The sequence below is a fragment of the Malurus melanocephalus genome, unplaced genomic scaffold, assembly GCF_030028575.1.
Source record: "Malurus melanocephalus ecotype Western Australia unplaced genomic scaffold, MMel_1.1 scaffold_886, whole genome shotgun sequence".
Taxonomy (NCBI): Eukaryota; Metazoa; Chordata; class Aves; order Passeriformes; family Maluridae; genus Malurus; species Malurus melanocephalus.
In genome coordinates, this window is record NW_026624118.1 from 147,068 (window position 1) to 162,772 (window position 15,705).

The 15,705-nt window shown below is 52.7% G+C and overlaps 2 protein-coding genes across 2 annotated transcripts; both read left to right on the plus strand.

Moving 5' to 3' along the window:
• Positions 1-6: 6 nt before the first annotated feature.
• ODAD4 (outer dynein arm docking complex subunit 4) lies at positions 7-8,834 on the plus strand. Its single transcript, XM_057385906.1, has 12 exons — positions 7-193; positions 555-686; positions 940-1,093; positions 3,310-3,371; positions 4,069-4,219; positions 4,975-5,199; positions 5,497-5,704; positions 7,171-7,257; positions 7,448-7,644; positions 7,809-7,909; positions 8,122-8,200; positions 8,617-8,834. The coding sequence occupies exons 1-12, from the start codon at positions 83-85 to the stop codon at positions 8,832-8,834; spliced, it is 1,725 nt and encodes a 574-aa protein (XP_057241889.1). The 5' UTR covers positions 7-82.
• A 393-nt stretch (positions 8,835-9,227) lies between these two features.
• On the plus strand, positions 9,228-15,492 carry CNP (2',3'-cyclic nucleotide 3' phosphodiesterase). The gene is made up of 4 exons (XM_057385907.1): positions 9,228-9,325; positions 11,383-12,052; positions 12,611-12,753; positions 13,269-15,492. The coding sequence occupies exons 1-4, from the start codon at positions 9,323-9,325 to the stop codon at positions 13,719-13,721; spliced, it is 1,269 nt and encodes a 422-aa protein (XP_057241890.1). The 5' UTR covers positions 9,228-9,322; the 3' UTR covers positions 13,722-15,492.
• Positions 15,493-15,705: the final 213 nt, after the last annotated feature.

Sequence of the window (15,705 nt, forward strand, 5' to 3'; positions counted from 1 at the left end):
TGCGTCACTTCCGGGGCGGGGCAGCTCACCGGAAGTGAACTGTCCGCTGACCGTTGCTTGGCAACGGCGTGGCGGCGCAGCCATGGCGGACGATGATGATCTGCCCATCTCCACCTTCGGGAAYCTCATGAGCGAGGGAATAGCCCTGGGCCGGCGGGGACTGCACGAGAAGGCTCTGTGCTGCTTCAACGACGTGAGGGCGCCGCGGTCTGAGGGCACCGGGCTGCCTGCGGCGGGAGGGGCCTCAGGGGGRCCGCCGTGARGGGACACGGCCCGGTTCAGAGGGGGAAGAGGCACCCGCGGCGAGAGGGGGAGGCTCGGAGGGACCGCAGGAGGTCTCGGCTCGAGGGGTAACCCGGACGGGGCAGTTCAGGGTCAGGACAGCGCCTGCAGCACAAGAGAACCTGTGAACAACAAAAGACTCTTTTCAGTGGTTTTATCCCCATCCATCATCAAGTCCACGTGGAAACTGTCCAGGTGGCCCCAAATACCTGCACTTGTGTATTTGTGGTGTTGAGCTAACAYTGGTGACATGTCCATGTCTGTGGTTCCAGGCGCTGAAGCTGAGGGCAGGAGACAAGCACTGCCTTGTCACCCGCTCCAGGTGTTTCCTGAAACTTGGAGACACAGCAAACTCCTTGAAAGATGCTGAAGCCTCGCTCCAACACGACAAAGCATTCTCTGAGGTAACCAGCTGAAGGGGTATGAGTGGGGTGGCCAAGACACTGTGGGGTCTGAGCAAAGAGCTCACTCCAAACACTCCTGAGATTTCTGTTGTTCTGAGCTTTTGAGGTGTTCAGACACTTCCAGGTTTGGGGTTTAATTCATGTGAGTTGTTACAGCCCTGGGCTTTCACTTCTGCCTGGCAGGAGTTACTTGAGTTCCATGCAAGTTTTCCCTCATTTTAATTAATTTTTTTTTTCCCAAATGTCATTTTAGGGGCTTTACCAAAAGGCAGAGACACTGTACTCCATGGGTGACTTTGAGTTTGCGCTGGTGTTTTACCACCGAGGCCAAAGGCTCCGCCCAGATCTGCACAAGTTCCAGCTGGGCATCAACAAGGCCGAGGAGGCGATTGTCAACTGCATTGGGCGTAAGGAGKGTCACTTTCTGGCCCCCATGAGCCTGGACGATGCTGCTCAGGGCACAGCTGATGGCAAATCAGCTCTGCAAGTGCTCCAAGGGCCCCACACCAGAGCGTTTCTGCTTCTGGATCCATGGTATTTGTGGCAGATAAATCTGGAAGCACCACAAAGAGCCAACCCTGCTCTCCTTTCATTCTTTTTTTTTCACCCCTGAATGCCTGTTCACACACAGTGTCTGATCCCTTTAGCTCTGTAGGTAAATCCTGACACTCACATTTCCAAAATCATCATGGAAGCGCTCCAGGGAATACAGAGCAGAGCAGCTCATCTCATCAGCAACCCGATTATGGCATTCCCAGTACAGAGTGGAGGTGACAAGAAAGTTGGAGACATTGTTTACAAGGGCCTGGAATGCCAGGATAAGGGGGAATGGCTTCCCACTATCAGATGGCAGGGTTAGATGGGATATTGGGAAGAAATTCTTGCCTGTGGGGGTGGAGAGGCCCTGGCAAAGGTTGCCCAGAGAAGCTGTGGCTGCCCCTGGATCCCTGGAAATGTCCAAGGCCAGGTTGGATGGGGCTTGGAGCACCCTGGGACAGTGGAAGATGTCCCTGCCYGTGGGAGGAGGAATTCCAGGAGATGGAACTGGATAAGCTCTAAGTTCTTTTCCGATCTAAACCATTCTGGGATTCTGTGATTCTGTGATCTACCTCCAGTGCTAATTACAGAATCCATTTTGAGACCTTTATCGTTGGATTCAAAGTTTGGAATGAAATGTGCCGTGCTACCTCAGACTGGCCTCCTGAAATCCTGACTCTCCTCCAAWTTTCATTGCACAAGAGCAGTGAAACTGTTGACTCTTGTAATGAGCTCTGCTTTCATCATTCCTGGCTCAGCTCACAGAGCAGGTCCAGTAGAGACAGGGAAGGCCAAGGACCTCGTGGGGTTCAAAACAAACAGAAAACTTGTCCCTTTTCCCTCAGTTTTTCTCTCAGCCCTGCCAGTGCACATGGACAGGACGTGTCCCAGTGTGAGGCACAGACCATCTCACCTGGGGCTGCCACCTGTGACACGTGAGTGAAGCAGCCATGCAGGGCTGTCTGGAGCTGCCCAACCTGCCTGGTGGGTTGGAACCGCTCTGCTCCGGTGCATCCCAGAGCCTGCCACGCCCCACTCACACCCTACACAGATCCCCAGATAGTCCAGGGCCTCCCTCTCCCAAAATTTCAAAACTTCAGCCCTCCCCCRGTGCCAGGGATTAACACGTGCCAGTGGCACCAGAGCCTGCAGCGCTTTCATATGGGATAGTTATTTAAAAAACAGGGAAGGGTTCCAGATCTGGCTTGCTTTCCTCCATTCCTGCTGCTTCCTGAGCTTAGCACAAGGCTCAGATATTGTCACAGGTCCCAGCTGAAATCTTCCCAACTCTGTACCCTGAGCCAAGAGCTCTAACCACCCTCAAGCTTCTGGGCTGCAGGCRTGGGAATGGATTAAAAAAATTAAAAACTCATTTAAAAATCAGTCAGTATATCCGAGATACAGGGAAGCATGGAAGCACATCAGCATGGAGCTGGATGTTTGAATAKTTGGGAAATGCACACACATTGACAGGGTGCATCCCCAAACTGCTTTCCTGACTCTGCTTCATCTGGAAGGATCAAGATCTGCCTGTGTTCATGCTGGTCTGAGCTCTGAGGCTGAGCTGAAGGGAATTCTGTAGCAGCCTCAGAAGCTCTGTCCTTCTTTCGGGCCAAATAAAGAGCTATTCCTCACTCTCCCTTCCTGGAATGCAGAATAACAATGGAACTGGGGGCAGTGAAAACACCATGGGTGTTTTGCTCTGATCAGTGCACAAACCTGTGCACTGTAAAATAATTGTCTGAATTGCAGAAGCTTTCCTTCTGTTTTATGCTCCAGCTGTGATCCCCCAGAAGAACATACATCCTTCTCCTTCTTCAGTTTCCATGCAGGATGCACCCTGTCTGTAGGAATATTGCAACAGGAGCCCCTGGTGCCATGWGATTTAAAATCCCCAGAGGAGCTGGTGGATAAGCTGCATTCCCTGCTCCCAGAACACACCAACGCCCCCTATTCCATGGGAAAGAATTAGAAAAGCTCTGGTTCAAACTGAGCATTTTGGGTTTGGCACCTTTGTGGGCATTTTACTCACAACACCCTGCATGGCTGCTGGGGAGCACTAACACAGACTCCTCTGTGTCTGCAGATCCATCCTTGGTGAAGCTGGAGAGCAAGAAGGAGCTGGGCTTCGTGAGCAGGCAGGCAGAGGTACAGCACAGGGCTCTTGCTGAAGGAGCTTCTGGAGTTGTTGTGATGCTAAAACTGCCTGAAATGGGCATGAGATGGGTGATAGTCCCCACAGGGCCATGGCTGTGGGAGCAGTGGGCCTGCTGAGGGGCCTTCTGGGCATTAAAACACACTGGCCTGCCATGAGAGTGTTTGTCACCTGTTGCTAATGCAGGTCTGGCTCAATCCACCCAGAATTTTAAGTGGAAGGGCAGGAAAAGTCACCATGCAGGAACACAATAAAGTTTGGAGTTTCTCCTCCAGCCTGTATGTGGGGGTGCTGCCAGTCACCCACCCGAGGCTAATGAGTAACAGCCCAGAGGTCGAGGAGGGTACAGTGAGCTCCAATATTGACTTTGGGYTTACCTGATGTTTAAGGATCACAGTTTTGATAATGGACACTTTCTCTATTGCTTCACTKTTGGATGTTCCTTTGCAGAAGTGTCTTGTCCCTTTGAGGGGCTAGAACTAGTTGTTGCACTTTCTGTAACATCCTTGTGGTCCTCAGGGAACACAATTGGCTGCAGAATTTCAGTTGCTCACAGCCAATGCAACTGGTGAGACACTGACTTCTTGCTTTTATTTAAAAAAATAAGCTTCTTATATGGAGTGAAAACAGAATTCTGCTCATTCCAGTGCTCCCCACTGACCTTCCCCAACTCCTTTTGCTTTTTTGTAGCTGCAGAGCAAAAAAGACAAACAGATGCAGCAGAGCAAACCGCCTAAGGATCAAAAACCRACAAAGAAGAAAAGTGTAAAAACAGAGCATCAGCTTCTGGGAGAGCTTTATGCTGACAAGGCGTACCTGGAGAAGTTGCTCAAGGATGAAGGTGTTTTTCCTTCTCAGCAGCTTCTACTTTTCTTTCATCCTTTTCTTTTATCCTTCATTTCTCTTCTTCTTTTAGAGCCCTGTGACTCTTCCTTAGTTGTACCACAGCTCACATAGCACATGGGTGCTCACAGGGATGGGGACACAGGCATTTCTGCTCATGGGGCTGTGATTCCTCTGAGGGTTTGTTATAAATGCTGTTAAGGTCAACAYGCAGGAATTGGAGAAGTATCTTATTTTAGAAAAAGCCACCAAGATGATTCTCCTTTAGTCATATTTCTAGGGAACTTTTCAGCCAGAAATAGAGAAGTGATTAAGATTTGGTCTGCTCCTAGGTTTTACTGTATTGCCAGTATTAATTATATACGTGGGCGGTCTGGTTTCCAGTTTCCACCTGCCAACCTGATCCACAGCACTGTTCAAAGTGCCCTGTCAATACAGATGTGCCATACAGATGTTCTGTCCCAAAGAACACCTGGCCACACCTGGCTTCACTTTTTGGGCCCCTTCTTGGCTCTGATCAGCAGGGAAGGCAGCAGATGTGGGGCTGGAACACCAGCTCAGCTCACTGAACCACACAGGATGGGTGACAGTTTTTCATTAACTCCCCATCACCTCAGCTCTGAGGAATTGGGACACTTTCACTTCCAGGACTGTGTATGTCAGAGAAGAAAAAACATCCCAAATTAATTCCTCACTGAGCAGCAGCTCAGATCTGTTGATTTTCACCTGTGTTCTACCCTATCCTATTCCTAGACTTGATGCAGACCACCACAAGAAAAGGGATCAAAATCGAGGCGCTGATATTGGATGGCATTTCCTACCTGAACAACCGCCGGGATTTCTGGCAGCAGCAGAAGCCGATTTACGCCCGGGAGTACGAGCGCAAGCGCCTCCTGCAGGGACGGATGTACGACAAGAAACGGAAAACATCCGACATCGGCAGATTCATCGCWAAGAATATGGAGGACATTGAGCTGTGTAGGTTCCTGCTGGAAGATGAGTGCCTCCCACTGCTGTGGGGAGATTTCACTATTCCCAAGCTTTGTCTGAGGGTTACCACTTCACCACATCTCAATTCCTGAGTATCACAGAATCCCAGAATGGTTTGGGTGGGAAGGGACCTTGAAGTTCACCCCGTTCCACCCTCCCCACCATGGGCAGGGACACCTTCCACTAGACTGGGTGGCTCCAACCCTCATCAAACCTGGCCAGGAACACTTCCACTGACGGGGAATTCACAACTTCTCAATGTCAAACTCTGCTCCCTGTCCCCAGTGCTGGCCAGAGGCTCCGCTAAGGAAAGCTGCAGGAGAGCTGAGCATCTGCTGAAAAAGATACAAGGGTGGGCAGAGGATGAAGTTCCCAACAAGAATGAGCTGATTGGGAACCTCTACAGCAACATGGGCAAYGCACAGCTGGCGATGGAACAGATGGAGGCAGCTCTGCGCAGCCATAAGTTGGATCTGGAATGTGCCAGGCAGAAGTAAGGACTGGGAAGTTCAGGTGGGTGGGGAAAGGGGAAAGYACCTCTGTGGAGGTGTTTCAGCATTAGGTAATGTAATTCTCACCTGGGAGTTGAACAGGGCTACACATTCAACTTTGCCCAAGTATTAGGGTCTGTGGTGGCTTTTTATTGTCACTATTTAAAAAATAAGGAGCCTGAAGCAGATTTTTAAGGACTCACAGTGCTGGGCACATCAAAACCTCTGCTGAAGCAAAGCAAAAGAACACAAGTYCCAGTCTCAGCACTTGAGCCGGCACTTCCTTCTCAGGAAGATCAGGCTTGAAATTGCACCAGTTTTCTGCTCCATTTTATCTTAAACCTCTTTTCATACATTAAGCATGGCTTGAAATAAAGGTCTAATCCTGGTGCACTTACCTGTCTGCACTGGACATATCCYACAGCTCTTCAACAGTGGAGCAAAATGTAGTCTTAGATTTAGCAAGAGTTTGCAAAGCATAGCAGAAACCAAGGAACAGTGGCTTGAAATTATTTGGGGTTTATTTTTGTCAGTAGCACACTGGGCTTTCAAAATGTCATTGAGTGGCTGTTTTTAATTTTCAAAAATCCTTTTGGAAATGAATGTCGGTTTAGGAGCAGGCTGCCTCTCTCCTAGTGATCCCACTCYCGGGGTAGGCCAGATAAAGGCAGGAATTATCAGGAGAGAGGCGGGAGCAGATTCCCGGCTTTGGGACCGCTCTGAACGCTGAGCTGCGCTTAAGGACCCGCGGTGACGGGCGGGCCGCGCCCTCTGGTGGCTGCAGCTGGAGGTGCCGCTAATGACTCGTTAATTACTCGAGTTAATGATTCTAACACGGGGGTTTGCACTGGATCATCCTTATGGTCCTTTYYCACCCAAACCRGTCCGTGATTCCCTSAGTCCCATCGCATTTATCCGCACGTCTCATAGGTTTTTCCATCTCTAAGACGAGGATAGGCAGAACTGCTTCTGAAGATGAGAAAAAGGATAATTAAGGAAAAAAATTACAGCTCACAGGGTCCCGTATTATAGAAGGAGCTGCCTGTAATATGGAGTAAAGCTCGGTCCAAGCACAGGATCAGGGCTGCTGTCAGGAGCCTGCAGACACACTGCAGACACCTTTTTGGGTCTTTGAAAGACAGAAATCATCCATGAGTGTCAGGGACACAGAGGGAACTGAGACAAAAAAAAAGGGAAAGACTTTCCCATGGACCGCCAGATTAGCACAGAAATTAATAATAAAGGCAAAGCTAAACCATTTTCTCTGTGTGTCATGGGGTCAGCTACCAGAGCTGTAAAAAAATCAAAAACCAACCTTGATTTCATGACTTTCAGTCTGACCTGGGCCCTTTGCTTCCCACCGTTTCCCTGAGGGGATGGGGAGCACCAACGGGAGGCTGAAAAAACCCAGACTGAGTAAGGAACGGGACAATGTCAGTGCCACAATCCCTTTGTCTCCCTGTCACAGCTCTCTGCCGGATGCCGTGTCCCGAGCCCTTGACAACATTGGCCACGTGTATGCCCGACTTGGCAGGTTCCAGCAGGCCATCAACACGTAGGTACAGCCCAGCAGGAAAGRCAGCAGAGGGTTGGAGTGACCCAAATCATGACTCTTCAGTTGTGTGTTCTCAGCAGGGCCTGGGGAAGTTTTCACATCTGAACATTTTGCTGTCAAATCAGCAGCTGAGTTGWAACTGTGCCCAGTAGGAGTTGGTAAAGGTATGTCTGTCTTACTCTGCTTGAAGCTGGGAGCAGAAGATTCCACTGGCCCAATCCAGCCTGGAGAAGGCCTGGCTCTTCCACGAAATTGGCCGGTGCTACCTCGAGCTGAATAAAGCTGAAGCAGCCCAAGATTATGGCCAGAGGTCTCTGCARGCAGCAGATGAAGAGAGAGATGTGGAGTGGCAGCTCCACGCCACCGTGCTGGTGGCACAGGCACAAGGTAAAGATGTGGGCATGGGTTTTGCTCTCAGGCTGGGGAAGCTGGTCTGAAAACATCTCTGAGATTTAACAGCCAGAACAACTGCCCAGATCAGGATTGGCTTGATTAATCCTTGCTGCTCTCCTGATCCTGGGCAAACCACCTGATATCCTTTTCTGTTCCAGTGAAATTGAAAGATTACCGTTCTGCGATCTTGAACTTTGAAAAGGCCCTGGAGAAGGCSAAGCTTGTGCCTGGTGAAGATGCTCAAAGTGGCATCATTGCGGTAAGGGGGCAGCTGCAGGGAGGAGGAGCTCTGGGCAGCATCTGTGCATAGTGTTATCCCAGCTGGGGTGCTCCAGCCAGGAATGCTGTAGAAATGCAGAGTTTTAGAGTAGGAAATGACCGGGTAATAATAGCAAGGAGCAAAAGAAAATGAATGGGTGGGCTATGGAACTRCATTTCTGGGGCTTTTATTAAGAACCACATCCCTTTCAGGCCTTGGATAGTGTGAGCAAAAGCTACATTGAGGAGCTGAACAAAAGCAAGAAACACTCGATGGTTCCCTCACATAAAGGTACTTGTCGTTCACACCTCTGCACCCAGAAATGGAAAAYACCCCACTTTCTTSTTCTGGAGCACATCAGCAGCACCTYAGMATTCCCACAGCACCCATTTCCTTGCAAATATTGMATTTAAATCCTGGTGGAAGTCCATCATTGATCCAGCTGTGCTCCCAGGTCCATTGGAGTAGGAGATGACAGCGCTCCCTGAGTGTCCCCTGCAGCCCAACCCGGTGTCACCGACACTCCAGCCCTGCCCTGTCCCTCTGGGGGGTCCTGGCAGGGAGTTGTGCCCGCAGCCCCCGGGTCATGTCCTAAAACCTAGATGGGAGTCAGAGATTCCTGGTGAGGGTAAGGGAGCCCGGGGCCCTTTCTCATGCCCAGCTGCTGAGTACCAAGACTTGGCTTAAGTTCCCTTTTTCCTTCCCAGATGGTCCCACCAGCGATGAAGACATAAAAAACAGCATCGAGAAGGCGGAAGAGAAGAAGGAAGTGGTACAACACCCAGGGAATCAAGAGGAAAAACCGAAAGAGGAAAAACCGAAAGAAGAAGAGCCAGAAGAGAAAAAGTCAGAAGAGGAAAAGCCGAAAGAGGAAGAGCCAAAAGAGGAAAAGCCAGAAGAGGAAAAGCCAGAACAAGAAGCCTGAAAAGATACAGAAGCGGGTGGAAACGGTACAGTAGACAGAAACGTTTAAGAGGGGGAAACGTAAAGGAGAGCAATGGGGAAAAATAGAGCCGGGGCGGGAAAATGAAATAAATGTTGAGCAAGAACCATACCSAGCACTGGAGTGGTGTGTCCCCAGCGGGGAAGGAGCTGGTCTGAGCTGCCGCCGTGCTCAGAGCGCTGCCTTTCCCCGTCCCGTATCCCCCTCTCGCGGCCCCGGGCCCGCCGCAGCTCAGAACTGTCCCGGCAGCATCCCCGGGACCAGCTCCTCATGGGAGCGGAGCGGAGCTGCCAGGCGGGGCGGGGGGCTGAGCCCGGGCCCCCCCGGCGCCCCGGGGAGGGTTCGGGCCGGCCCTCGGGGGCGGGCGAACCCCGGGGCTATGAAAGGAGCGGCGGCCGCGCCCGCCCCAGAGCCGCTTCCCCGCCGCGCCGCTCCGCACCGGCGGCCGCCCCGGAGCCGCTGCCCTCACCATGGTAAGAGGGGCCGGCGGGAYGGGGACTGGGATCGGGRCTRGGACCGGGATCGGGGCCGCYGCCCYGTCCGGGCAATGGTTCCGATTCCCAGGAGGGTGGAAGCGCCGGCGGCGTTGGCGACACGTGGGCGATGGGTCTGGGAGGACGCGGAGGCAGCCGAGCCCCGGGAACGGCCCCGGGGGACCGTGACTCCATCCCGGGGGTCCCGGGACACTCTGGGGGCTGCCGGGGCACGGACAGCCCGGGACCGGGAGCGATCGCTCTGTCCACCCGATCCCCTGTTCCATGGGGAGCCGGACACAAGCGGGAGCTTTGTGGGGGCGGCGGGGGGGCCGGGCCCGGCTCAATGGGAGATTGTCCGGCGAGACCCCGCTCCCCCGGGCTCTGCGGAGCCTTTGTCCGCCCGGCCCGGGCCGTGAAGGCGCCCGTTGTCTCCGAGCCGGCGGCGAACAATGACCCGGGGGGGGCCGCGATTGTTCCTTTGTTTACTGGGGCTGAAAAGCGCCTCAGTCCCCTCAGCAGCTGCCGCGGCAGAACAGCGGCCCCGGCCCCCGCCCGCGGGACTGCCCGGTGCGGGGACAGCGCGGTGCGGGGACAGCGCGGTGCGGGGACAGCGCGGTGCGGGGACAGCCCTGCCCGGGGCCACCGCAGCACCGCCTTCGGCCGTGCGACCCCCTGGCAAACGGGGCACCTGCGCTGCGAGAAGGAGCAGCGCTCCAGGTAACTCACCGGCTGCCTCCTGTGTGAGCACTTTGAGCCCCRAGTCCGCGGGGAAGGCAGCACGGGGGTCGCTGGGGAGCCCGGAGTTCTCCGCTGCTCTCAGGACCCGTTTGTCCCCATGGGAGCACTCGGGGTCCCCGCCTGAGTATGCGGCTGCAGCTGACCCCAGGGGAGGCAAGCGCCTGTGGGAGCTGTGGGGTCCTGCTCCTGCTCCATTTCCATCTTCTGGAATAAAGAGATGGGGAAATTCAACACCTGAAAAATGTTTTTTTTTTGTAAAACAGCATCACTCCGCAAACTGGAAAAATATTTTTCTGGCCCAGGCAGAGCAGTTATGTTTTATGTAAAACCTCTCAATTTTTGCATTAAARGCAAAACTCACTCCTTGGGCATCACTGTTGTGGTTTTTCAGCAGGTCCAATAGGCTCCAGGCTGGACTGGCTCACAGGCAGCTGGGGAGGTGGAAAGTTCATGTATTGACCCAACAAACAGTGTCTGCCTCGTTGATGCTACTGAGGTCTCGCACAGCTGAAGGAATCCCCCCTTTCCTTTGAGTGTTTTCCCAGGCTCTGCTGGGAATTAATCTGGGATTCYACTTACCGGAGCTGCTGGCAGGAGRGGAGGGAGAGCCYTTGCCAGCTCCCAGCGGCATTTCCCGCTCACTGCTGCCAACCAACCAGCAGYGTTTCATTTCCCCAGCCCTCGAGGTTTCACTTTCGAGTTCTGCCTCGCAGCTGCTGGGAGGGGTTTGGCTTTCCTGGAAGCTCAGTTGTTCTTCCTGAGAGAAGCTCAAATTCCCTCCTKYGAGGCACTCAGCTGCTGATCCTCAKTGCAGCTCTGACAGAGACAGCGTCATCCTTGCTTTAGGAATCAGCCTCTTCCCTGGGAATAGGTTTGTGATTCGGGTGAAGGGACGAGAGGGTGGCAGCTCTCCACCTGCTGGGACTTTCCGTTCCTCTTGAACTCCTCCACTGGTCACTGCCCTCAAATCCGGCAGCCACAGGGGTTTGTTCAAGCGTTCAGAGGACATGTGRGCTCTAAATAAAGAGCACACGAGGAGCTCTGCCTGGGCTGGGGCTTTRTGGCAGCTCACGGTGACTGAAAAACCCCTTCCTGGCAGGGCAGGGCTGCAGCTGCAGAGGCCAGAGCRGGGAGCGGGGCTGAACCTTCAGCCCTCGGGTGGGATGCAGGTCCCTGCTGTGGGAGGGGGTGTCAGCTCAGCAGGGCACCCAAGCGAGGGAGTGTGGGGGAAATGCTCTCTGTGCCACATCCTTTCCACTAAAGGTGGGTGTCTCTGGGGTTCCTGCCCTGCAAAGTGTTTYCTCCTTCCATTCCAGAACAGAGGCTTCTCCAAGAAGAGTCACCCTTTCCTGCCTAAAATATTTAGAAAAATGTCTACTCAATCAGCRAAAGAGAGACCTGAGAGTTTGCACTTCCCATTCCTGGACGATGAAGAAACCATCTCCACGCTCAAAGAATCCAAAACCTTTTTCATCCTCCGGGGCTTGCCTGGCAGTGGGAAGTCCACCCTGGCCCAGGCCATCCACGATCGGTACAAAGACGCCTGCAAGGTCATCTCTGTCGACCACTATAAAATTACACCCTTAATAAGAAGCTCCATTCCTGAAGAGTACTCCAAGGTCGATGAGGATCTAGTTGACTATTGCAAACGGGAGATCAGCGTCATCGTTTTGGATGACACYCACCACGAGCGGGAACGGCTGGACCAGCTCTTTGACATTGCTGACAAGTACCGCTACAAAGTCATCTTCGCCGAGCCCAAAACCCCGTGGCGCTTGGATTGTCCCCAGCTAAAAGACAAGAATCAGTGGAAACTCTCTGTGGAAGAGCTGAAGAAGATGAAGCCGAGCTTGGAGAAGGAATTCCTCCCCATGTATTTTGGGTGGTTTTTGAGCAAAAGAAGTTCGGAGATCCTAAGGAAGGCTGGCCAGGCATTCTTGGATGAGCTTGGGAGTCTCAAAGCCTTCAAGAAGGAGAGTAAATACTGTATGTATAAATATTTTCTTACCATGTTCTTACCTGTTGATGTTAACAAGTCTGATCAGCTTCTAAAAGCTGTCAGAAAGAAAAGCTTTTTAAAGCTACTAAACTGATCCTCATAGTTGACAAAGTTGCTTTTGTGAATACAAATAAATTAAGGAATTTTCCAAGTCTGTTTAGCTTTGGCCCCACAGGGTGCTGGGATTGGGTGTCAGCAGCAGGATGTGGAGTCCTGAGTGTCCCCTGGTTCCACTGGGTTGGGTGGGAAAAAGGCAAAGAGAGAGAAATGGGAAAGGCTGAACAATCCCATCCCTTAGGGAGCTCTCACATCACCAGGTTTAAAACGAGCCACGATGATGCACAGAAGTTTCAGTTCTCTGGCTGCATCTGTGGGGAGCCTGGGAGGAGGGAAGGGTTTGGTTTTCCACCCAGTGCTCCCCAGCAGTCAGAGGGATGAGATGTGAAGGTTGGGGTAGGGAAGGGAGCTGAGATGGGACTGGGGCTCATGGGGTGACATCAGGGGGATCACTCTGTGACARTGACACTGTTTTCCTGTATCTGCAGTTCCTTCTGCTATCGAAGATCCCAAAATCAAAATAGATCTCACCAGCTACTTTGTGAAGAGGCCGCCTGGAGTCCTGCACTGCACCACAAAATACACCGAGTTTGGAAAAGCAGCCGGAGCCGAGGAATACGCTCAGCAGGAAGTGAGTGTTGGGGTCTCACCTCCACTCCACACCCCCAATGTCCCCCCCATCCCCAGCAGAGTGTCTGTGAGCCTGGGGGAGGATGGGGACGGGCTTTGCTCTGAGCCAAGAGGCCAAATGTAGGGATAGGAACTACGTCCATGTGGCCTGTGCAAGAGAAAACTTGGAATTGTGGAGAAGTGGTTGTTTCCTATTTCCAAACAAAATCCTTCCACTTTCCCCCGTCACACACAGCTTCCAGCACCATCTCTGACAGCTTGAGTTGAGTGATGATGAATTGAGGTATTCACATTCCCAGAGCGATTATTTCAGAGCACATAAGCCCAGGTTAAATATCTGAATTTGTGAAGGACGAAGATTTTGACATCAGGCACTGACCCTCTCCTTGCACTGGGTATTTCAACCATGTCACAGCAAGAGTTGCCATGAGCAGGGGGTACAGTGACCCCAGTGCAGCTCTGTGAATCCCCACCCACAGACCTAACCCTGCTCCCTCTGCATTCCCTCTCCTGCAGGCTGTGAAAGCTTCCTACGGCAAAGGCTTCACCCTCTCCATCTCGGCTCTGTTCATCACCACAAAGACTGTCGGGGCTCGCATCGAGCTGAGCGAGCAGCAGCTGCTGCTGTGGCCCGGGGATGCTGACAAGATCCTGCCCACGGACAACCTCCCGCGGGGCAGCCGTGCCCACATCACCCTGGGCTGTGCCAACGGCGTGGAAGCCGTGCAGACCGGGCTCGACCTGCTGGAGTTTGTGAAGCTGGAAAAGGCGGGGAACAAAGGGGAGCAAGTGGGGGAAATCGGAGGAGGGAAACTGCTGTATTTTGATAACGGTATGTGGATGCTCGTTCTGTCTAAAAAGATCGATGTGAGGGCGATATTCTCGGGATATTATGGGAAGGGGAAACTCGTGCCGACGCAGAGCACCAACAAACGGGGCTCTGCCTTTAGCTCCTGCACCATCATCTAGGAACGCAGGCAGGGCAGCTCTCCTCGGTTTGTTTTTAAAAGGCAAGTAACTCCTGTAACCTTAAAAGTGTAAAGAGAAATAATTCTACCTTTACTAAAGTCAACCCTTCTGCCCACCCCAGCGTGAAGCCTCTGGGGAGTTATCAGCCTCAGAAAAGGAAGAAAACAAGCAACTCCTAACTGAAACTGTCACCGGATTTTATGCAAATTTTGGAGAGAACCAGCTGGGGTGTCCTGCTTGTTTTCTTCCTTGGAGGAAGATCAACTCTGGGCTTTTACCGCTTCCCTCTGAACCACAATCGTTCGATCTTTACCTGTTGGCACTGCCCAAAGCCTGTCAGTCGYTGGTCTGAAGCCAAGGGAACTCAGGATGTCCCTCCCCTCCCACAGCCAGGGACTGACCCCGGCCGTTCTGGCAGCCCATGACGGGGTCAGAAYGAGCGAGACCCGGGCGTGGGTCACTCCTGGCAGGGGTCAGTCACTCAGGAGTCCTGTCCTTACCAAGGGTTTGGCCCCTAAGGACAGACCTTGCTGAGGGCAGCGGGTCCTGGCAGCCCCAATCCCAGGCCGGTCCCRCAGCTGCCCAGTGGGCTCCAGCCCTGCTGCTGTCCCTCGCAGCAGAGATGCTCTGGGGACAGCCAGGAGGAAGGCACTGTGCCAGGTGATGTCTTAAAGACACCAGCCTTGGATTTAGGGGGAATCAAATGAAACACCAGGACAGGGAGCMGATTCCTCCAGTGGCTCTGGCCACTTTCCTCCACCTGGGCTGGACCAAGCACCATCCCATGTCCTGTAGGGAACAATCCTGCCTTGGCAGGGTGTGGAAGAGATGAACTAATGTCTTTTCCATCTTATTTGATAGAAACTAAAATCATGTCTGAAGTACCCAACTGGACTTCATGCAAGATTTTACTCCCTTCCTCTAATGCACTTGAATGTTAAGAGTTAGGCTGGAGTAACCCTGTAGTGTAGGAAAGGAGGCACTGTAACTGTAACTCACGTCTGCTCGAACCTAAACCCCGGCTGGAAGTTACTGACCCAGCACTTCTGTCATTAAATCAGTTTTATTGAGACTTGGGTTTGTGCTCTGCCAGGCCCTGGCCCAGCAGGGCAGTGGCTCCTGGGCATTGTTTTAACTCAAAGCTCCACTAACAGCCCCAGGTCAGGCCCCAGCTCAACCTCCTGCTCTGGCTCAGGGTCTGGGGAGCAGCAGAGTGACATTAACCCACACTAACACTGTAAATACTGACCGTGTTTGAGGCGTGGGCTGGGCTGGGGCTGGCACTGGGCACAGCTCACCCCGAGTCCAGTGGTGCCAGGGCAAGGAGAATTTCTCCTCCGAATGTTGAGGCCAAAAGCAGGGACAGCTTTGGTGCCGTGAAAGCAAACTAATTCCTGCTGTTCCAAAGCAAAGGATGAGAATAAATTCTCATTATAACATAAAATAGTGAGCTATAAACCCACCCAGAGCACCTGCGACCCTCCATGGAGAAACCTTTCCGCACTGGCAGCAGCCGAGTGCCCAACGCTCAGCCAGGGCCTCTCCTGACAGAACCTCGAGGGTTTGTTCCACCAAAGCTCTGAAAGGKATTTGGCAGCACCTGCTCAGGGGCCGGCTGAGCCCACACCCCCAGCGCCCAGATCGCTCCAGCAYTGGAATACACAGCTGGAATATCTCCTTCATCTGCCTGTTCAAGAACAACAGTGACACTGTCGTCGTTTGAGTTTTTATTAGTTTGTACATCATATACAGTTTATAATAAAGTAAAACCGATTGCATATGGGTCTGCTCAGGCTGATTTCCCATACAAACACGGCATCGGGAGTTCTGCTAAGGAAGTAAACAACAAATATTCACATTTTTACCATTCACATCCTATAAAGGTCCAAGAGGGACAGTCGGTACCGATGCGGAGCCCGGCTGGGAGAGGATGAGGAGTTTGGCAAAGCAATGGGACAGCGATTGCTCCATGCAATTCCCCTTT